The sequence below is a fragment of the Aquila chrysaetos genome, chromosome 16 (assembly GCF_900496995.4).
Source record: "Aquila chrysaetos chrysaetos chromosome 16, bAquChr1.4, whole genome shotgun sequence".
NCBI lineage: Eukaryota > Metazoa > Chordata > Aves > Accipitriformes > Accipitridae > Aquila > Aquila chrysaetos.
In genome coordinates, this window is record NC_044019.1 from 19,056,752 (window position 1) to 19,080,303 (window position 23,552).

The 23,552-nt window shown below is 38.6% G+C and overlaps 1 protein-coding gene across 5 annotated transcripts in view; it reads left to right on the top strand.

Annotated features, from left to right (window-relative positions):
- The first annotated feature begins 2,741 nt into the window (after positions 1 to 2,741).
- The window catches only part of USP47 (ubiquitin specific peptidase 47), a 57,442-nt gene continuing 36,631 nt past the window's right edge, over positions 2,742 to 23,552 (top strand). The window contains exons 1-5 of one of the 5 annotated variants that reach the window (XM_030039337.2): positions 2,742 to 2,919; positions 16,578 to 16,637; positions 19,760 to 19,963; positions 20,916 to 21,032; positions 22,207 to 22,345. In XM_030039337.2, the coding sequence (XP_029895197.1) occupies positions 2,881 to 2,919; positions 16,578 to 16,637; positions 19,760 to 19,963; positions 20,916 to 21,032; positions 22,207 to 22,345 (559 nt within the window). In that variant the 5' untranslated portion in view covers positions 2,742 to 2,880. Of the gene's footprint in view, positions 2,920 to 16,577; positions 16,638 to 19,759; positions 19,964 to 20,915; positions 21,033 to 22,206; positions 22,346 to 23,552 lie in introns of those variants that run through there. The other 4 variants (XM_030039333.2, XM_030039335.2, XM_030039336.2 and 1 more) reach the window with 4 other exon arrangements.

Here is a 23,552-nt window from a genome sequence, read left to right on the forward strand (position 1 = left end):
TGATTCTTATCTAGTAGGCACATATTTGTGGTAGCTACCCCTTTATCCCAATAGAACAATATATTTTAATTAAAGTCATCGAGTCCCACAGCTTTGCCCCTTGTTAAGCACAAATGGCAGCAAAAAAAACCAACCCTAAGAACATAACACTTGAGAAAGTCAAAAGAACTTTCAAAAGTAACATCTCTGAAACCTTCTTGTTCCTGAATTCTAGATTCCTTACAAAACAGAGTAAGAATCCCCCAAGTTCCAGAGGCTTTGGTATGTGTCCCCACCAAAAAAAGGGAAAAAATAAAAAAGTAACACCACGCCCATCAGTCACATACCACTGTTGAAGGCTCCTAAACAGTAATTTGATGATTCTATCGCCTTCTTTTGCAAGCTCACATCTCTGTTCTGGCTCTTCAACTCAAGTACTTGCTTGCTCATCTCACGGATCTTTGGACACTACTGGACAACAGAAGATCACCAGGCAGCTGTGCTGCTTCAAATATCTACAAATGTTGACACCTTTTTTCATTTCTTCTGCAGTTATTCCCTTTCTCACACCAAGATGTTTAGAAAAGTCCCCCTCAAAAAAACCTCAACTAAATCCCAAACATTTTAATCAACAACACAGCTGATAAGCATTAATAAACCCCCTCTTTTCTAAAATACATGAGTTCATTAATTCCATACTGTCTTTCATATTAAAAACCCCAGGTATTTTACATACTTTTCCCTTTCATGGAGGGGTAGCTCTCCACAACCCTGTGCTTAACATAAAGTATCATCAAATGCAAGGGACTCCCAGGTTTCTGCCTTGATGCTTGATTTCATCATATTAGAGCTCAAATGTCTAAGGTGCAGGGCCTTCAGGTGCAACATATTTTAAAACTAGAGGGCAAGAGCTCCTGTCTCAAAGAGCCTCCTGAGCTTTACTATATAAAAACTTGATCCCATTAAGTCGCATACTGAAAAACAGATCAGAAATACCCTTAAAAACTGCTTTGAGTAAGTTTTCAATGAGGTGATTTCTGTGCTTAGTTCAAGGAGCAGAACCGAAAAAAAAAAAAAAGAAACTTAGCACCTACCATAGCACACCTGAAAGATGAAAATAAAACTACTGATGTTGTTAGTCACAGAAATTACTGCTTTGAAGTCTTTTTTAAAGTGTTAAAATACTGTACTAATATAAATACTAATAACATATCCTGACTCCAAAACATGCTACTCATCTCACCTCTGAGAAAACGGGGTGACAGAGAGGAACCCGACAAGTTACATACTTTAAACATAAAAAGGGAGAAGAGATTATTTAATTTTACTAAATCTTCCAAGTTTTCCAATAACCTTCAGTACAATGGGTTTCAAAAATTATCCCAAAACACAGAGTTTCTTGGACACAAACCCCAAAAGTATCCTCATTTCTTCATTTTTCCACAAGAGAACACTAAAATAATGAGGAGAATAGTTGTACAAAAATGTACAACTACCACGTACCATTCTTCTTCATTAGCTAAGTAGAATATTTTTCACTTAAAAACTATTCTGTAGTGAAGTAGACATTAATGTATAATTACTTTTCTACTAATGCGCATTTTAGTCATTCTAGTGATTATTATTTGGCTTTTAGTGTGCCTCAGGTGGCATGAAAAATAGATGTATTTAAGTTTGTTGTAGACAAAAATCAACAGTTAAGTGATACTACAAAACCAGTCTTGCATTTCAATTGAAAATGAACTATTAACCCTAAATTTACAGGGAAGCAAGCACATGCTTAACTTCACAGTATGACTTCAAAGAACAACTTCTGGGCACCAAAAAGGGGGCCCGCATGTTAGTGGGATCAGGCCGTGCTTATTCTTCCACTCCTTCTGCTGCTCTCCTAACCCCACAGCCAAGCACAGGCAAGTCACATCCAGATGCGAGGACAAAAAAGCAAGTAAACAAACTGAAACCGCAGCCCGTGTCCCCTGCACCCCTTGGCTCTGGCAAGGGCCCCTCACAGGCAGCAGAGCAGGGAAACGCTGTGAAGGAAAGCAGGCCGCCATGGTGCGAGGGGCCGGCTGGCTCCTGTGCCTCCCGTTACCTCAGGACAGAGGCCCAGCACCCGAGCACACCAACGGCCCGGCTGGCGAGCCCTGCTCTGACGAGCGGCTGAAGGCCCCCACGCCCACGGGAGGCCCTTAGAAGCTCTCTCCCGTACCTGCAGGACACGACCTCCGGACCCGCTACCTCCCCATTTACCTAGCGCAACTCACTTTTAATCACTTGCTACTCTCTCCCCGCGCCTGCTGCAACCCCAGGGGCACCACGGCGCGGAGGGGACGCCCCGCCACGGCTGAGGCGAGCAGACAAACAGCGGCGGCAGGCCCGCCCCGCCCCGCGCCCGGTCTGCCCTGAGGCCCGTGCCGGCCTCCCCACAGACAGCGTTTCCCGCCGCTGTCCTCTGGGCCGGGATAACGCGACGGGGGACTGGCGACAGCCGAACGCCATTTACAGCCCCCGAGCGCGGGGCGCGGCAGCGGGAAGGAGGGAGGCAGGGAGGACTGGACGGGACGGCGCGGCTCGACTCTGCCCCGGCCGCCTGAAGGGGTTACGCGCTGCGTCTCCTACACCCCTCCTCGTACTTAGTCAACAACTGCGCACCGGCCGTCGGGGAGAAGGGGAGGACGGCGACAGGTCCCGGCCGGCTCTCGCGAGAGCGGCGCCGGCGGCCATTTTCCTCATTGATTGGCGGTGGCGGAGGGGGCGGGAGCTGTGGCGTTGCCCTCGGCGGCTGGGGCTGGGGCGGCGGCAGCGGAGGAGGAGGATGAGCCGCTGGCGTCCCCCCGCCTCCCGCTGCTGACGACGACGCTCAGCTCAGCCTGCTGCGGGCTCAGCGCCGCGCCACCGGCCATGGTGCCCAGCGAGGAGAACCAGCTCGTCCCCAAAGAGGTGAGGCGGAGCGGGGTCGGGGCAGGGGAGATCTCGGGCCGGGCGGCGCGGGGGGGAGGCGGCGGCGGCGGCGGCTCCCGCGGCGTGCGGGAGGCCCGGGGTGCCGGAGCGGGCCGAGGGGGGCGCGGAGGAGGCCCGGCCCGGCCTGGCTCGCCTTCGCTGTCTCCCTGCGAGGCCCGGTGGGAGGGAGGGAGGGCCCGTCTTTGTGAGGGGGCCGGGCAGCCCTCGGCCCGCGCAGGTCCGGACTGGGGGTGAATGCTGGTGCGCGGGGGGGGGGGGGGGAGGGGGCGGCTTTTCCGTGCGGGCTGGTGTGAGGAGGAGGCCGGGGCCGGGCCTGGGCCGCGCGAGGCCCCGGAGGCGGCCGGAGAGTTGCACCTGTCTGTGTCGCGGCATGCGGGGAGGCCGGCCTGCGTGGCGGCGGGGCCGGGGCCGGGCCGGCGGCGCCTGCGCTCGGCCGCGGGCCGGGCCGCTCCCCGTGTTAGAGGTGTTGTGCGGAGCCCTCCGGGAGGGCAGCCCGCCTCCGGGCTGGCGGGGAGCGGAGGCTGCGGGTGAGGGCCCTGAGCCGAGGGGGCAGAGGAGAGAGCAGGCCCCGGCGGCGAGGTGGGTCTCTGGGTGCCCGAGGGCCACCTCGGTTGAGGGAAAGGGGCCGGCGTGCGAAATGGTAGACGGGGTGGGGGGGGGGCCGCTGCCGAGTTTGTGGGGCGGCTCCGTGCCTCGCCGGTGCGAAGCGCTGCAGAAAACAGGCAGTAGTGCCTGCCGTGGGTGCCGGAGAAAATGTGGCCCGGCTCAGCAGTAGATCGAGTTTCCTTTATTGTGGGCCCCTCATCGCTGCTGTGGTGCAGGAGGAAGGGAGAAGGCTTGGTTTTGGCCGTAGGCTAAAGATAAGAGCCTGCGTGAAAGAGGAAGGCTAAGCCTCTGTCCTCCAGCGATAGGCAAATGACACGTGTCAAGTAAGAGCAATGCTGTTCGGGGAAGGAGTCTTTAAGTGATGGTGTGAAATGTTTGGAAACAATTACTCGTAGAGTAGTATTAGCAGAAACTTTATTTCGTGAGCAGGTACACTTACATATTCAGCCAACTTTTCTGACAGTTTTAGTGTTCTGATAAATTACTCAAACCCTTCCTGTTGTTTTTTGTCAAATGTCAGTGGCTTCTTACATCTACCTGTTCCATTGTGTATTCTTATGGGAAGCTTTGTGGGGCAAGGACTTCAATTTTGTAGGGTTTAGCAAAATGAGGTTCTGATCCTTAAAAGGTATCCCTGAGCAGAACTGTGAAACAAATACAATTGTACAGGTAAGTACAGGATATATGTAGAACAAAGGTAACATTACCTCTTGTTTGCTTTCTTAAAAACCTAAGGTTTAAAGGACTGTGTTAAGTCTTTTTGCAGGAAAGAGAAATCTCCAGAAACTTAAAACAAGGAATGGAGTGTAGTAGCTAGTACGCTCAAATATTTGCTTTAAGAAGAAAATATTACCAAAAACTTAAGACCAGGGATAGAAGATAATAGCTAATATACTAAAATATTTCATTTTAAAAACAGAGATAAGGGAGACTGGCAGGAGAAACCTTGTGGCATTAGTTGTAGTTAACTGGAACAGGCAAGATGATAACAAAATCAGCTAGCTGAGGTTGTTTCTTTAGTTATACGTATTAATAGTATCCCTGTTGGCTTTAAAGTTGTATTCAGAATATATGTATGATTCAGATGTGTATTTTTAACTGACTCATTGGACTAGGATTTTGAATGCACTTTTATCTGTAGGGAGGGGAAGTATGGGTAAAGGAGGATGAATACATGTTGTTACAGATATCCATATCTTAAACACACAGCATGAAATCTATAAACTTTGTACATTGATAATGCTAGTGTGAGTTGCTTTTTCTCAGCTAGTTTTCTCAAGTTATTTATTGTGCCCCTATGCATTTTTGTAAGTAAATGAAACTGAACAGAATATAAGAACAATCGAATTGAGGAGGAAAACAGATTAAGTATTTGTGTTAAGCCCATCTGGTTTTATATATCTGTGTTGTAATAGAAGTTTATCTTCAACTTTTCCAATGTTTTTCAGTATATTCTCATTTTTATTTCAATGATAGGAAGTTTAACAGATGTTATGCTACAGCATTCACAATAAGTCCTTCTGAGATTCATTAATAGTCTCATTGCAGAGAACACTGTGAGTTATGGGTAAACAGAATTCTCCAGGCCCCTGAGTTCTCAACAGCCTTCTCCTAAATATTCCTATTATGCAATTATCAGCAGCTGGAGGCAAAGCAGATCGTTTGGAGTTTCAGTCTGCCCTTTAGGGGTGGATAAAGGATTACAGTTCATATTTTTTGGCCCTCCCCAACAGGCTGACTGGTATCACTTGTATAGCTCACTGTCTTGTGCTGCTTCAAAGATTAAACTAGGACGTGAACCAATGTCTGCTAAAGATGAGTACGCAACCGTATTTTTCATTTGCATTCCGGTGTAAAAGAGCAAGAAGAAATGCTATGTTTGCTTTAGGCCTATCTGGGGAATGACTAATCATCTAAAGGAGTGGATGGGAAAAGGATTTTGGTTCTTGTCTACAAGCTTACGTGATGCCATGGTAGATATGGTAGTGGGAGGTATCTGTAACATTAACAGCCTCTGTGTTTTAAGAATGGAAAGATAGGTATTAGGTTGTTTATAAGTCTTCAGTTTGTGTTTGTATGTATATATATCTGTGTATGCTAACAGGAGCACAGATTGCTATTTTTAAAGTATATTGCATGGATTTTTTCATTAGCTTTTGTAAAGAGTAATAGTATATTTTCACAAAATACTAGCAGTTTCACTGCTGCACTTAGAATATCTTTCATTAGTCTCTTACGAAAATTTTTCTTTTAGACGTTGCATAGGTTCAGCTGCATCTCTGAAGTACAGGTAATCAGGGCCTTGTTATTTTCTCTTGCTCTTAACTTTATGCCAAAGTTCTTTTTCATTTGGAACAGATATAATAAACCAGTTTCTAATAACCCAGTGTTGGGATTTCTTATTATATTAAGATTTTTGCCCAAGTTACATAGGCATTTAGTAAAGCTGTTCTTGCATCCCTACCACTGCCTAACGCTTTCCCAACTGTTCCTGTAATTGTGCGACCAATAATTCCTCATGGTGGGGGCAATGAGAATCCCTGTTCGCTAGATCTGGGGTTTGGTGTGAACTGGTCCGTGTTCGTTTTCCTTCCAATCCTCAATTCCTTTTCTCTCTTCATCTGAAAGATAAGTCATTCAATTTAGTCTTCTCTTACAGCCAACAAAACAGAAGGCACTGAGTAACATACAGGACATTGCTGTACCCTGGTAGTAAATGCTAAGTGTGTTCTTTAAAAATTGCTTTGTTATTAGGTGCCATTTTTTCCCCCATTATTCTAGCCCTGGGGTGAGAGGGGGAATAGTTTAAGTAAGATAATAATGGAAATAAGAAGAAAATGGTGCTATTAGAAGGGAAAATGCTTCTGTGGCTTTCAGTGTTTCTTAGAGGAAAAGTAGACTTGAAACTTGTTTTGGGCAAATATACCTCAAATAGAAAATAATAAAATATTCTAATCAACACAGTTGATGAGAAAGTTAGATGTGTATGTTTCTTTACTGGTAATGTAAGTGAACTTTACTAAGACTTTTCTTGAAAATTGAGATATATCAGAACTTAGTGAATATTGCCCAGAATAATCAGAACAGAAAAAGAATTGGTCAGAATATAGAAAGTATGGTCTGCTATGAGGTTTTTGAAGTGTCTGTGCCACTAATTAAATAAATGCTGTGCAGATACTTTCTCAACGTGTTCCAGCATGAGCTATCCAAAGTACACCTGTCAGAATAAATATATATATATACTTTGTACTTGCTGCCATTAAATCAAAGGTAGTGTGAGTTCTCTCTCAGCTAACTGATGTGAGTCTCTTCATCCCTACATTAATGAATATGAATGCATTTTAGTCTTCTGCATTGAACAAATAAAATATGTTTCTTGATGGGTATCACTCTCACTTCTTCAGTAGAAGAGCAGGAATTGGATTAAGATATTTTGCAATTCTGTTTAGTAAAGGGATGCTGTTCAGTTCAATGCTGATGACATCCTTGTTTTTTCATTCCTGTGTACTAAGAGATTTTACAAGTGGATACAGCTTGTGTAATTTATCATTTTTTCTTGCTTTCCTTCTAGTGTGCTCTGTTGTAAAACATAAATGTATGATTGTGACAAATACAGAAACTGACTACTTCATTGACTGAGCAGATATTGTGGAAATCAAATTTAGGAAACGAACAGAAAATCTACCCAGAATTCCACCAAGTCATTTGTTCCTTGCAAACAGATGCTTTTTGAATAATATTCAGTTTGGTGAATATTATAATTAAATGAAATTATATGAAATATAATTAGTTTGGTGAATAAGGCATGAGAGTAGAATGCAGGATCTTTCCTTGCTTCCTTCAGCCACTGAGCTTCCCAGTCACAGTTTAGTTCCCCTTGCTATATATATATGGGTATTTAATCTGTAGTGTAAGAAAGATGATCAGGATAATTATCTAGTAGTACCTCGAGATCATCTGATGAAGTTTTTGCCTAAGAGATACCAACTACCTCTTAGGTAGTATTTGGTACTGGAACCTCAGTCTTTAAATGCCGCTAGGTAAAGTTGTCACTCAGTAGAATAATCTGACAACTAAATAACGTATCACTTTTTTGTTGTTGTTGTTCTGTCATAATACATTTTGAACACCACCACAAACAAGAAATGCAGTTTTCTTTAGTGTTTTATGGGTTACTGGTGATTAAAGTTTCTATCTCAAATGGGTACAGTAGTATAAGTATAATTCTTAATTTTTTTTGTGCAGCTGCACACTGTTTCTCAAACTAGTAATGAACTTTTTCCTAAGGTGTGAAGTAGTTATCTGGAGGCAGAGAATACTTTCAAGATCTGTCGATGTTACATTCTACACTTTCTTGAGCTCAGAATTTCAGTATACAACAAAAAAGTTTCTAGTCCTTTGTTTGTTGCCATTTTTAAATAAAGTCCACTAATTCTATTTCCTGTTGTTTTTAAAACCTAAGTACCTGTGGATTTAGATCAATGCGGCCTTGCATCATAGTTTTAAAATATGAATTGTCCTGCTACAAATACTGATGAAAATCATTATTATCCAACTGCCTTTTGCTGATACAATGTATTGGTATTAATATAAGATTAAAACTTGCAGAGACTTACTGAAATAGACCAGTACCTTGACTTTGTGTTACCTTTGACTTAACATGTTTTAGTCCTGTCAGAATTAAACTTGGAGTGGGGTAAGGGGAGAGAAGGTATTATTTTAAACATTTTCCCGGTACATTTCAATTGATACCATAATGCATGAAAATATGTACAGATGTTCATATATGCAGTCACAGCTCCACTCTTTCTGCTGCATTTGAAATATATTGGGTTTTATGTAAGAAACTAAGAAAGTTATGTCTTTAGAAGGTTGAGTGAGTTACATATACATATTTAGCCTTTTTATTCAGTTTGAAAAAGTTTTTAATTCCTTTTGTGAACACTTAAAGACAATATTTTACACTTATCCCTTTGAGAATTAATATGGTATACCTTCAGGTGAGCTGCCTATTTAGCATTTTATTTTTCTTGTCTTGAACAAAATATTCTCAAAATAATGCCACTAGTAACTAAAGAACTGATAATTGAAAATACTAGTAAGTCTAAATTTTTTTGTAAACTTCTGATAAAATGATAACCAACTTGATCACAGTTTCAGCCACTGTGAAGTGTGTAGTATTTTCTTTGGTATTTGCAATGCTTGGCATGTAATTAGGTTGCACTGAACAAATGGTCTTGTAGATAAAATAACTTCTAAAAAGGACATGTTGGCCATGTTCTAAAAAATTCAGGGGTAAAATTGGTAAAAATCACGAGTCAATTTAATCTTTGAGATTGTGACCACAAGGATACTTTAGGTGCTTCTGAAAAATGACAACAGATTGTTTTTAGATTGGCAGTTCTGTGAATAGCTTAGAACTGGTTATCGTGCTGCAGTTCAGGTATATCTTCTCAAGAATCACGTATGATGAAAGCCTTTTAAGTAACATGAGGAAGCATGCATGAATTGCATCAGATTGGTGAATGCTCTAATTTTGAAGCTGTGTGAGAAATATACTTGATAATACTTGAAAGTTTTCACTGTAAATAATGTCTGAAAACAGATGTAAATAGCATTTTTTTTAAGAAGTCTGGCAGAGTACTGCAGGAGGTAAAGGAGTGGAAGGCAGGTATGTTTACTGATTTGTGTAGGTATTGTGTTGAGATGCATAACAATGACTGAAGGACAAAAAAAGCCAAACAGATAAAACAGCTTAAAGTAGTACCTGTTCTTGGTAAATAAAATATTTTCATCAGTTGAGATATGGAGAAATCATCTAGGTCCTTTCTCATATATACATTGTTGTATCTATACCTTCTATGGAGGCATTGCCCTTCAGAGTTCCATGTTCTCCCTGGAGCCCTTTGTGGTAGTGGTAGCAGATAGAGTTTATGCCCAGGCTTCATGGGTGCTCACATTCTTAACTGTTATCCTTCATTCTGTGCAATATTGCTAGAGAACTACACAAAGAATCCCTGATGACCCACCTTACTATTCAGCTTCTCTTTATCCTTCCCCAGCAGCAGGTGGACTGTTTAAAATTAGAGAGTTGTTAAAGAGTTAAAAATTAGCTCTGCGTTCACATTTTTTAATCTCTACACTGTACAAGAATTAGATTTTTTAGCATACATGTCTGTTGGTGATTTTGTAGTGTAGTAAACCTTCATTTCAAAATTGTCCAAAAAAACCCCTCCTCTTCTACTATTATTTTGGTCAGACTCTAATTTGTTTTTATGCTAACGTTGCATTTGTAACTCAATCCAGCAGAAAGTCCTTTAGAATATTAGCAGCAGAGGAAAATGTTTCAGTGAAATTCATGGTAGTTCCATACTTGAAGGAATGGAGGGCAAGTGTGAAAGCACATCCACTGCTTCTGTGACTCTCCATAGGCAACAAATGATGTGATTGTAGGTTAATATATAAAAGTGTAATAAGTATCTCGTGATGTTCTTGCACCCCCCTTTTTTCAGATTTTTTTTGAAGGAGAATCAAGGAGCACGGTGATTAAGAAGGTGGAGGGAAGATGCAAACAAAAGGAAGCCATGTAAAGATGAGGCTTTTTCAGATCTGAATATAAAGTTTGTACCATAATGAAGGTATAGGAGCTGGCAGCTAGTTTGCAAATATAGAGAACTTAATTTACATTTAATTGCCAGAATTATTTTAGTCTGGTTACAAAAAACTCTTGGAAATTACACAGTTCAGGGTCATAGGATGAAAGAAAATATGATCAGTTGAAATTATAACCTTTAAGAATAAGAGAGTGAAATACTTAAAATGTCCAGTGGTTAAAGAGAAAACTATTTAGATTTTAAAACTCAGTCTGTTACTAATGTGGATGTATTCTTTGTTACCCCTTAGTTTCCTTAATTTATTAACAGGAAGCTTTGTTAGAGTTCTTGTGTGATCTGTAGGCATGACCAGGAAATATTTGTACTCTTTCATTATTGACAGTTGCTATGTTTGATTTTTAAGGGAAGTAATTAATCTTGAATCACCTTAATTTACTGTATTTAAAAGACCTTTAGGAGATAAGTGTAAGAAGACTGGTAAAACAGGATGTTTTTAAGTAAGACATATTTAAAGTCTTTTAAAATACAGAACTTGGATGGAAAATAGCCTCTGTAAAACTGAAAAGTAAATGTTTTGATCTCCAGTTCAGCTGTCCCCAGACATGCGCGCCCCGCCCCCCCCCGCCCCCCGCACCATATCCTTTTCTATAGTCTTTTGAACACCCTGGATATGTGTACTTATCTCTAGCCCCACACCAACTTTTTCTGGTTGTAATTTCTGTTCTATTATAAATGCTTTTTACAAATGACCCAGTAATCCACAATAGTAGGAACAAACTCCCAAAGGTAAATGCTAGCCTCATAACATACTCTTTATTTCTGAGGTATAGTGTTATTTTTTGACATGTTTAGAAAGTTGGAAGTATTAGACTTTGAAGTGTGCATGTATTGTAAAAATAATTTGTCTGTGAGTGTTTTACAGGAGTGACAGTTAACAGCTGGCATGCAACTCTTTCAGTGAGGTGGCAAATACTCTTGTTAATTTTTTTAAATTAAAATTTCATTACTAGAGAAGCATTTCTGAGGAGGTGGTCTTTGAAAACAACAAATGAATCCATAATCTACATGAGGCAGAGAAGAGAGTAAAACATGTACCCCTTTTTCCGAAAGGAACAAGATCGCAGAGGCCCTGCTATGTAATTTTATTTTGTACCTCTTCTCCTTTCTCCATCGGGTCATCCACCATAGGAAGGCATTCTTAGGGTTCACATAACCAGGGCTGTTAGTCTCAGTATGGCCCCAGCCTTCTTCCGTGGTCTACAGCATTTATCCTGTATCTACAGCAGGCTGGAAAATAGATGGGTATGTTCATATTATTGTATAAGTACCTTAGGGGCTTCTATGAAGAAAATTACCTCTATCCCAGCCTGGCCCAGTACACACCCCTTTGGTAGTTTTCCTTCCTATTTTCAGTCTTGTTCCTAGTCAAGAGGGTAGACTGAAAGGGCTTCCCTAAGTCTTGTGAATCCTTGATACCCCATCCTGCGGAGAAAGAAAAAAAGGGAGGGGGCAAAGGTTCAATAATTAGGAAAGTGGTCAGAGTCAGGGTATACATTCTTGAATGTGGATGGTATTTTAGGCTTGGTGTGAAGTATTTTTTTCCTCACTAGTAATGGGACAGAAAACCTCTGTTTAGTTTCACTAGCTTCAAAGCACAGTTGTTGGATTTTGCCTGAAGTCTCTCCAGGTATAATGAAGAATTTGAAGTTGAGAATAAAGTATGTTATTCAGGTACTTGCAAACCTGATACCACAAAGTCAGTCAGATTCAAAATTAAATGATTGTGTCTAAAGGTTGTTCAGAATTATTTTGCATCAGGAAATGTTCCAACATGACATATATCAAGTTAACAGCTCAAAATGATTCTGTTTATTGAGACCTCCTGGGATCAGTGTTTAAAAAAAGTGTATTCAGTTTGCCACAAGTGTACTATAAAATACTTCTTCATAAAGTATGTTTTGGTTCAGGCATTTGTAACAGAATTCTAAGTGCACTGTTCCCTCATGAACTCAAACCAGGCTGCAGTGAGGCACTTGTGTTGAGTAACAACTCACAATGCTCTGACAGAATTAGTCTAGTAATGTCTTTCAAAAAGAAGTTGCTTCATTCCTCTAAAATAAAGCCAAATGTGAGTCCGTTTTATATTTTCTTCAGTAGGTGAGTAACTACAGCAGTGTCTAAAGCAATGGAGACCACCTGCTCAATGCTTCACTCATTGGGAGGACCTTATCACTACTTGTTTACTTCCTAGGGGAGTGACCTGCTCACCTGGCTGCATCAGGGAAGCTGGCCTCTGTAAAAAGAGCTTTGTTGCGCTAGGAAGAAGCGTGGAGTCTGTCTAGCCTGGCTGTGGGGAGAAGGGAATTATGGGCTGTAAGGACTCTGAAGGCCATAGTTCAAAATGCACAGGGTGAAGAGAGAGTTTTTTAGAGTGGAAATGGTAACCTAGCTCTCTCTGATTATTCTCCCCTTACTTGCTGTATATTTGAAAGGTCTTTGACCTTCACATTTTGTGCAGAATGCAGTGCTGTCAGCATGTATCCCATGTGCTGTTTAATGGGTTGGACCTCTTGGAATAGGTGAAGGAATTCCTGAAATATGGTTGTGGTTTCTCAAGGAGCTGATTTGATAGCAATTTGTCATTGCTGAGAAAGAGTCAAAACAAACTTCTGTTCAGTTGAAGTGTAATTAATGTCTGAACGTTTCTGTGTGGTGATACTTTAGAAGTAAAAGATGCAAGTGCAGACTACTTTTTTGTGATTGAAGCTACCAAATTTCATTTTATAGTTGTAATTGCTGGAAATGCACACCCAATCAGTTACATAAACTTGGAATGTACACCCCAAAGTTTGACCAGCAGTAATGTGATAGGCAGTAGTCACTTGTGTGCATTTCATGTGGTAGTCTTAAGTTGCTGAAGCTATGTGAAGTTGGAGAATTGCTGCTTTAGGCTTAATCATCCAAGTAATTTTGTGAATGTAAGCATGATGGCTGCCATTGCCACTTGCTACTGATCTCTTTGTCTTTCCTCTGTATTGCAGTGATTTGTGAGAATTATTTATAGGGTGTGGACATGTAGGAACTTCTCTACTGGTGATCATTTTAAGTCTCAATAGGCCATTAACTTTACTTGGCAGTCAAAATTCACACATCTGTTACTTAAACTCTTGACCTAAAACTTGTGATTTTACTTACTGATTCATGCTGTCAATATTTTTGCCTGTTGGAAATACTGGAATTTGGAAGCGTTTGCTTGATTCTACATGAAGTTTGAGCTTAGCTTTAGGTTTCATTTTCAATCTCTGAAAATAATTTTATAAAAGAGCTGAAGCAGGAGTTAAAATCTTCGGAGCATCTTCTGTCCTTTGAAAAATAAAATATGTTTGTGTCAATTTGCTCTCATAAGGTTACTAAAATGCTGCTATAGAATTTTAATGAACTCAGTGATTCAAAGCTGAAAAATAGCAAGCCCACAGCTAAATGCAGTGTTAAAACCACTACAGTTTTGCGTTTGAATATTGTTTTGACAGATCTAGTAGCACTGTAAATTTTTTGTTCCTCTATTTTCAACAAATACAGAACGTATATAGCCAAAGCTAATGTCTCAGTCTTGCAGATTGCACTAGTACTAATGCTTCTTCTGTTAGTATATACAGAATTACAGCTTGAATTACTTTAGTGCTACAGTATGCTTTATGCTCTGCAACTTGCAGATAGCTCACGTAAAAAAGATGAAATATTTTTTAGAAAGGTATATGGGGTAAATGCTTATGTAGAATGGTGCTCTAGAATGTCCACCCATGTCAGACCTGTGTGTTGATTGCATGTTTGTATTATAAAGTGTCTTTTGGAAGTCTGGTCTAATACATAGTCAGAAGTCTTCTACATGCAGGTTTGAAAACATTTATCTCCTTTCTAGAACTGGAAGAGTGTAAAAGATGGCGTGACTTGGGATGAAAGTGTCAGTGTTTCAGTATTTTTAAAAAGTTAACATTTGAAATTACAATTTCAAGTATTTATTGACCAAAATATTAGCTTGAGATGACTTCTGTGGTAAAATAATCATAGGATGGTTTCCTGAATTTGTAGCCTTAAGTAGCAGTCTGCATTTGCCTTTTTAGACAGTTATGCGGTTGAGGGTCTGCAACTTATTTTATTAAGCTACTGGTGGTGTGCATACTGTGTCACAGTATGGCAAAGTAGCAACATCTAGCTTTGAGGACTTCTTACAAGTACAGAATAGTTGTGCTTGCTACCTTAGTAGCTGCTCTTCCCTCTTCTGAGGAAAAGGCAGTAGGATGTTTTTGTACGTACCTGTGAATACCATGTGTATGTTAGTTGGAAGCCCTTGAACTGTGTAGTTAATATGCTCATCTATTTTGTGAGGTGTAATGAATAATTGGTTTGGTGAATTCCAGAGTGATTTTCATCAGGGTAAAATTTAGCAACTTTATGTATAGTATGACCTTTGTTCTCTTAATTGTACTTTAAAGCATAAACTTCCATGGTGAAAGGAGCTTTTCTGTGAAATATAGAATTGAACTAGTGGTTATTATAAAGTATATTCATAGAGTGCTAGAGTGAATGCTTTAATTGAGAAGTAGGGAATGCTGCATTTGAAAGATTGACACATCTGTGTGATGTTGTGATTTGGCTTCTCAGAGCAGCTGAAGGCTCTTAGTTACTTCTAAAATTGCTGAACATCATATAAACAGTATGATTTGTAAATTTGATTTTTGATGTGTTATGTGGAATATTGAAATCTACTTTTGACATTCAGAATTTTTTTAGAGTGAAATAACCCTTGGAAATGTTTCAGCAGTCCCTTACTGAGAAATCAAGAGCTGAGAAGCCAGCATAAGAGCATTCTTATGAAAGAAGCAACCTGTAGATATTTCTGTCCAGTTCAGGTGATGCCTGGAGACTGTCCTCCCCTTCCACCCTCCCCTGCGTGCACCAAGTAAAATAGCACACTAGAAAATTACACACGCCCCTGTGTATACTGGACTTAACTTGCCTGTCTCTGGAGAGAAGGAATTCAGGCTAAAGTAAGGGCTCTTTGGAGACATCGACTAGGAGGAAAATTGGAAGACTTAAATCTTTGGCACAGGGATGACTATCAGAATATTATAAATCAGCAGTTTCAAAATTATGCATCTGGAACTCTATTAGCCTTTAAGTCACTTTAGGAAAATGTATGTAACTTTCAATTGAGGGCAGGTAAAATTAGTAAGCAGCAAAACATATAAATTGTGGTGGTGTTTGTTTTCTGTTTGTGTTGGGGTTTTTTTGTTTGTTTGTTTTTTAATTTTTAAAACCTCTGTCAAATCTGAAATTACAAACTGGTGTGTAAAGAAAACAATTGCTGGATACAATTACTAATCTTGGATTACTAAAACTTCAAAACTGGAACTTCAGTTCTCTGTATGCAGAGAAAGAAATCTTGCCTTATGTGTCATCCTGCTGAGAAGTTAAATGCAGTGGTATATATAATTTGGGCTATTTTTGTAGGTCATTTGGTGGGGCAAATAGGGCACATCAGTAAAGGTTATGTCAGTATTTTATGTTTTGATAGTCTTTACTGAGGGCGCAGTTGAAGAAATTTGGAAAAGAGCAATGATGTTATTAGCATCTTTATTCTCACTTCCTGTTTTTCCTTTCTGGAAAAATACAAAGTACAGTTCTTCAGATTCATAAATTAGTTAATCTGATGTTTGTCCATAGTCAGAAAACAGTTTTGTACAGGTAATGTTTATTGTTGCATTTTTGGTGGTACAACAGAGATACTAAGGCAGGCTTTCTTTAAGAGTGTTAGAAATGAGAAAATTCAGTAACTTCATCTCTTTATTACCTTCAGCTGCATACTTCAAAATGGGTTCATATTAATAAAAAATTTCCTACAGGAAATAATTCAGGCATGAAGGAACAGTTTCATATGAAACTGGATAGCTTCATAATTTATAAATGAAATAATAAACTGAATTACAGGGTTATGTGCTAATCTTGTGCTTGAGCCATCTGAGGTAAAATGTTTACCTATGTCTGGAGGGCTTTTTTAATATAATGAAGGAATTTGTTAGTATGAATTTATGAATTTATATCTTGAATTGTTTACTTTTTGTTATCCACTTGTTTTTTTACTTTAGGAAATGTAGTCTGTTGTGTATTATAACTTAACTAATGTTTTATGTAACACTGCTCCTATGATAATTTAAATGTTAACATAGTGTGCACTGACCTTCATGTTAATAGAGAACTTGTTACAATATTTGGAGGCTATTCCTTTTATTCTTTGAATGGTGGTTTGGAACTCAGTAATAATATTTTACTTATACTATAAAACTGACTTTATGTAAAAAAATCAATTTTCTATTTTAAAAGATTATGACTTGTTAATTTTGTTTTTATATGCTATAGGATATGTTTTGGAGTTGCAGACAAAGTATCTTTGCTGAAATGAAGAAGAAATTTTCACAGGTAGACAGATGAAATCAACTTTATAAAATGATAACCAAGATACATAGTAACAGCATGATGCTGTAGCTTTTGTTTATTTCTTAACATGAGCATGAGCTATTGAATTTTTTTCTGCATGTTCTTGAATACAAAGATTATGTATGTATTAAATGCAGTCTTAACAGTAGAAGCTTCAAACTGAGTATGCGTTTGTATGCTTTTACACTGGTGTGTGTGGTTTTGGCCCTCTGTAGCTTTTTGTTTAAAAAAAAAAAAAAAAGGAATTGTGTAGCTGTCATAATATATCAGATTATGTAATGATTAAAATTAAGTTTCGCATTTACTTTGTGGACTCAGTTTGATAACAGCCTGTCAAAATAGTTTAGAGGCCTATCACTGGCCAGTATTGCCTTTTACACTATTTTTATAGTAAAGTAGCCACAAACAAGATGTTTGCATTGTTGTCTAATAGTTCAGATGGTATATGTGAATGCTTGCCATGAATAGAGTTGGACTGAGGTTATTTTTGCTTTATCTATTTACTGTGAACAACTTGAAGCAATGGCAGCATGAATTATGGCTTAATACCCTTTGCTATACTAACCCTGAGTTAAACCAGTTTAGTCTGTCAGAATTACATCTGTGAACAAGGAAGAGAGGATTTGTCTAACATGGAACATCTAGCAACCCAACCAGCAAATCTTCTGTAATCTTCTATAATTTGTTTGCTTAATGTGATTTCCATCCATCAGATACTGTGTGTCTAATTATTTTTCACTAACAACTCCAATATAAGTCACAACTGATTCACAATCAAAGGTGGTGGAGGTGTGAGTAGGAGGAGTAGAATTTATAGGTGTCTTCTGCAGAGAGGAGGGGAGCTAAGGTGTTGGTTATGTAAAGGCAGTAGGACAACAAGGAATTGAGTCTTCAGTGGAGAGCTTCTATTCCTGACATGCTTATATACAGTAGCAGATCAAGTTGTAGGAACAGTACAGAATTACTGTGGGAATCATTAAATCTGAGTTAACTTACGTTTTCCTAGGTGAAGCTGTATGAATAGTAGCAAATGCCTCTTAACCTCTCTGCACTGTTCTACAGAGGAAGGTGGGCTTTCACCCAGAGCAAGCCTCTACCATTGCTGGGGAATCTGGGTCCTAAGTGTAGGTTGATCTTACGAGTTTGTTGGGGTTTAGCTGCTGCTCATCTTCTCCAAGAAAAATCAAGAAAGTAGACCACTGAACGAGCTTCATCTAATCTTCTGTAACCACACAGTGAAAGAGACAAATTGTGTGCTTGTTTAGCCAAAAAAAAAAAAAAATTGCAGAATGAAGCTGTGCTGGGAAATTTAAAGGAAAGAACACAGGAGAAGTAATCAACTGGTGAAATTTATTTTTCATCTATTCAAGTACAGCTCTGTGCGTCTGTGGGTGCTGTGGATGAAAGTGAGGATATAATGTCAAAATTAATTTGACCTCTAACTTGTGTTTTCCTCTTAATGTGTGGTTAATATTTCAGGAATAGTTTTGTCTGTTTTCATGGAAAGTAGTTCATAAACCTAAAATTCTCCAGTAAAGATTAAATGTATGAAGACGAAGTGTTGCAGATTTGCTGGAAATGGTGCCTTGAATCTTTTTGAGCATGCAGTTAATGAAGATTTCCACACAGGACATTAGATTTGATAAACTTAGAGAAATTGGACTTTAAAGTCTTAAGAAAAATCACAGTCTAAAGCAAACTAACATAATACAGATTGGGGTGCCGGGGGAGGTTTATTTGCCCTTCTGACAACTTTTTTTCTGATGATAGGAGTAGATGCTGCAGTCAGCTAACATTTTATTTTATAGTTGCGTGAAGACTGTCAGCTGATCTTGAAGTTTTGCAAAATGAAGGGATGCAGCATCAGCTAAAATGTTTCTGTTCCTTTTTAAAAGATTTGGTCACGTAAGAGCTCTCATGAGGGCCTATACCACCTTGGTGGTCATCTGTGTTGTGAGGCTGGTTGTGTAGAAATACAAGGGATGCTGAAGTTGTGTAGATCTTCTTAGTAGTTCTTCTCTAGAAGATGCTTATGTCATGGCTGACAGTTTTAGTGTTAACACAGTTCTTGCTATTTATTAATGGTTTTTATCCACTGAAAATTGTGATAGCACTGCATGTATCTTTTTGCCCTTTTAAATTATGTACCCTTTAGCCATGGACTGAGATGTGGGTGCTCTGACATGCATTACTAATGCTTTCTGTGTGTTACAAGTTGAAAAGGCTGAGTCCTTGGGCACTAATTATTCCTTTTACTGACCTGATGCTTTCTTGTGTGACCTGTGTATAAATACCAGTTATTCCTTATTGTTCTACAACTTTGGATAACTGAGAGAATTAATTCATTGTGCTTAGATCTTTGACTTCCTGGGTTTTCAGTGTTGGAAAGTGTTGGGAAAACGCCATTTTCCTGGCTTACCTGCGTCCGTAAAATTTTATCACTATTCCATTGCCACTTTCATTCAAGATAGTTACTTTTCTGATTTCAGATTTATTGAAGTTGCTGTTTAAAATCTCTTTGTCTAGTAGCCATTTGGCAATGTTAATTTTCTTGCTCTGTTCAGGCAGAAGAATTTCTCATGCAGCAGTGGATTTAGTGGAAGAAAGTTGGTAGCTTTGTTATGAAACTTTTTGTTTAATGGTCAGCTTCCAAGATTATTTGGAAGCTTGCAGATCTTCTGGGTTGCATTCCTAAAAATCACAAAAGGTATACTTCTACCGCAGCAGGATTTATGATCATGTCAAAACAAAATATGAGTTTGAAGTGATGATTTGAAAGTCTCTTCCTGATTTGAAGCAGTCTTCTGTCTGCTTGCTGGCTGAAATTCTGTGCAGAACTTGAGCCATTTATTTCTCTACACTGTGATCCACCCATACAAATTCCTTCTTGTTCTACAAAAATGAAGGTTGTTTTCACATGTGTTTTCCAAACTGGAAGGTTCTTAATTTTCTTATGCCTGCTTTCAAAAATAAGGTCCAGGTTTAGGATCCTTAGGTTGTAAAAGTGTACTACATTTTATTGGTGAAGTCTTGTTTTGACTTTTCAGTCAAACTCCAAAATGTTCTTAACTTTACTCATGAGTTGTTGCCTGCTGTCATTTCAGGTGGAAAGTGCTGCTGAGGAACCCAGGGTGCTGTGTATAATACAAGATACCACAAATTCCAAGACAGTGAATGAACGTGTTACCTTGAACCTGCCAGCTTCCACACCACTTAAAAGGCTCTTTGAAGATGTGGCTTCAAAAGTGGGCTACGTGAATGGAACTTTTGATTTAATGTGGGGAAATGGAGATAATGTAACTGATACGGTATGGCAAAAGTGCTTTTCATTTCCTCTTGATAGCAAACGTTTAAATCTTCACGTTACAGAAAAGTGCTATCTGTATTGTGTAGTACTCATTTAATTCCTGTAAAAATTTGTAGTAGGCGCACCAAAGCAGACTGACACCAGTATTTTGATTTGGCTGCATTTATTTTGTATTATATCTACATTTTAGTCTGAGAATGTGCTCTTGATACATGTATCTAATCATTAAACAAAAGAAATGATTATGATCATTCAGATGTAATGCTAGTTTTCATTATCAGTATGTATTTTTAATAATAATACCCATGATAATTCATCTCCTCTGTTTCCTGTGGTCTTGTTTGAGAAATGTTTTCTTCTCCACTGAAGCATGTTGTGTAGTGACTTTCATGTTTCTTATACCTATTTGAGTTTATTACATACAAAAAAATTATGATTAATATTGCTTCTGTGCTTTATTGTAAATCAGTGTTGGTTTTAGTTAATATGATTTCTATAGATGCATCTAGAAAACTTCATAAGATTCCTTAAGAAATAGATGTTATTTTATTTCAGGTCATGTTTATGCTTGCTGAATTTTTTTTTTTCTTAAAAAAAAAAAAAAGTATATGCAAGCTGTATAGGACACTAGATGGTTGGATGTTCTGCAAGAAACTTGTAGACCAGTGTCTTGACTCCTGAATAGGTTAACCAACTTCTAAGGATTAAACTGTACTGTAATACTTAATTTACACTGTTTCTTAAACTGTTCCCAAGTTCTTTCAGTATTAATGATGAGTATGTTTTGTTTATACTGGATAATTATTTATTTTCATTTCATCTTAGTGTATCAGATGCTACTTCAAGCAATGTACTTGGATGGACTCTGTTAATTGTGTATAGATCTGTTTTTTTAAAAAAAAAGTGGTGGTTTTGTTTTTTGTTTTTTTGTTTGTTTTTTTTTTTTTTTTTAGCAGACTCCAATAGATCAGAACAGTGACAAAACTATTCTCGATGCTGGTTTTGAGCCAGGGAAGAAGAACTTTCTGCATTTGACAGACAGAGATGGTGAGCAGCCTCATACAATGCCGGTAAGTGAAATCTTCACTCAGCTACATAAGCTATAGTGTTGGGGGAGAGAGATGTATGTTCTGTCTATTGCTCTTGTGAGATCAGAAAATGAAATAAAATTGGGCTGTATATTTCATACAATAAGCTTCTTCAGGAACCTTCTCAACAGACTTTTGGACTAGTGTTTTACACTTCTAGGTTTCTCCTGAGTAGGACTGATTCCATTAGTAATGATTTGCTGTCACTTTTTATTCATGCTTGTCAAATATTTATGTAATGTTTTGCTGTGAGTAATTTTCTAAGGTTATATAATTAATTCATCTTTGACATGTTTAGAGATAAGTCTTAACAATATAGGTTTAATCACATACCTAATTCTTTTTCTCTGAGTGTTTGAAAGCAATATTAGGCCACTCTGACAGGATTGTCAGAAATGGCAGTCTTGTATCAACAGCAGTTACCTGCTTCCAAATTTAGCTTTAAGAAAAGAAAAAAAAAATATATATATATATAAGAAGAGTTGTCAGTGTTGCTAGAAGTAACTGTCTGCCATAACAAAATATTTGAAATTTCCTATTTCTCAAATATGTGATGCAGTGAAAGATAAACACAGCTGCAGTTTATTTAAATCAGGGATTAGATAGACTAGTGATACATTAAGATTTTTTTACTCTGCTCTCATGTCAGCATAATACTGACCTACTTAGCCTTTGTTGTGGACTTAATTACCTGAAAAGTGGAAAAAAACCCCCATGTCTAAATAATTGTGCACAAGATCAGAATTTGAGGGTGATTCTGAAATAATATTTAACTGTAACTTTTATATCTGAAAAAAATCTCATTCTGTATTTCAGTGCAGAAAACTTGAGACATAGGAGATGCTAAGTTGCAAACTTGTTTGTTGTATGCGTTATAGTACTGTATTGGATTATACAGTATTCTAAAGGGCATTTGCTTCCACTAATGCAAGGAACGATTTCTCAAGGGGTCGAGGATTTGGAGGGCAGAATTAAAGTTACACAAGCAACTGTATATCTGCAATTTTGTAAAATTTGTGTGATATGCTTAGCACAATTGATTTTTTTTTCTTTTTTTTATATATTTAGCCACAAGAGAAAGAAGTAAACTTGTAGGTACTTCAGTAAAAATTTGTTGTCTAAATTTTGCATAAAATCAGTGTATTCATGTTTTCAGGAGGAGTCAGGTACAACAGATGACAGTGCGCAAGACAGATTTATAGGCCCTCTTCCAAGAGAAGGCTCTGTTGGCTGTACCAATGACTACGTCAGTCAGAGCTATTCTTATTCATCAGTCCTGAGCAAATCGGAGACAGGTATATTGTTCTCTCTTGTAAAGGCAATGCTAATTTGTAATTATTTTAGCGTATTTTCAAATAGCAGTACTTCAAGATTTTTTAAATAAATTGCAATTTATTTTAAAAAACCTCTACATTGCTACTGCTTTTTCCATCATGTTTTCTACAATATTCTCGTATCACTTTTGGGAACCGAAGAGCTGTACCCCATCCTTTTCTTACTTGGGACAGTGCAATTCAAACTCTGTCAGGGGCCCTCCTTTTCAGTATTAATCTGCTGCTGCATCCCTAGTTGAGTAGTCAGGATTGTATTACCAAAAAGGATTCACATCAAGATGTGTGTTTACTCACAGCTTAATGAGTACTCGACACCCTCTTATAGAGGGGCTGTTGCCAAATCTCTGCAGTTCGTACGTTAACTGCAGTCTTCCTACTGTAGCCCCTGGTTGCGGTTTCTTTGCCTGCACCATGATTCCCCAAGAGGTTCATCCTCCGCTGCCTGGTTCCCCACCAGCAAGCGGAGACTCCCTCTGGAAGGGAAGTGCAGCTCAGCCTTGCAGGCAGGTGCCAGGGCAGATCCCAGGAGGCTGGCTGGGTGCCTTTGCTGTGCAGGGGGCAGGAGGAGGTGGCAAGTTACAGCTCAGTGATGAGACAAACTCCTGATACTAAATTTGTTGAGCAGAGACAAAGATGACATTTATATTACACCAATTCAAGCATGCTCAAGAATTTTTTGAGAGATAAAAAAGTTTATTTGCCACATACCTTTCTTCATTTAATATAACTGTGACAAGATGATCTATATAGAGTAGAGTAATAAATAAAATACACATGTTCTAACTCAGTCTCTTCACAGAAAATGCTTGTGTTTTGCATGGAGTAGCTGCCTTTTCATTACTAGTATGGAACTGAGATTTTTTTTTTTTTTTTAATACTTAAAGAGCTTCAGAGTATAAATAGGCATATTTAATTTCTTTATTACACTATGCTTCAGTATATGCTGCTTACTTATCAGCTGTTGTTAATATTGTGTATTTTGGAGAAAATCTTAAAATTGCATTAAAATGAATATGAGTAAATAATTCCCTTTCCAGCTAGTAAAAATTGCACTGATTTTTAGTACCTGTTTTAATTGGTTATTATGGGAGAAGGTTTTAGAAGATACGTGTGTGGGCACTTTAGAGGGTTTTTTTGGTTTGGTTTTTTTTTTTTTAATTTATAGTTC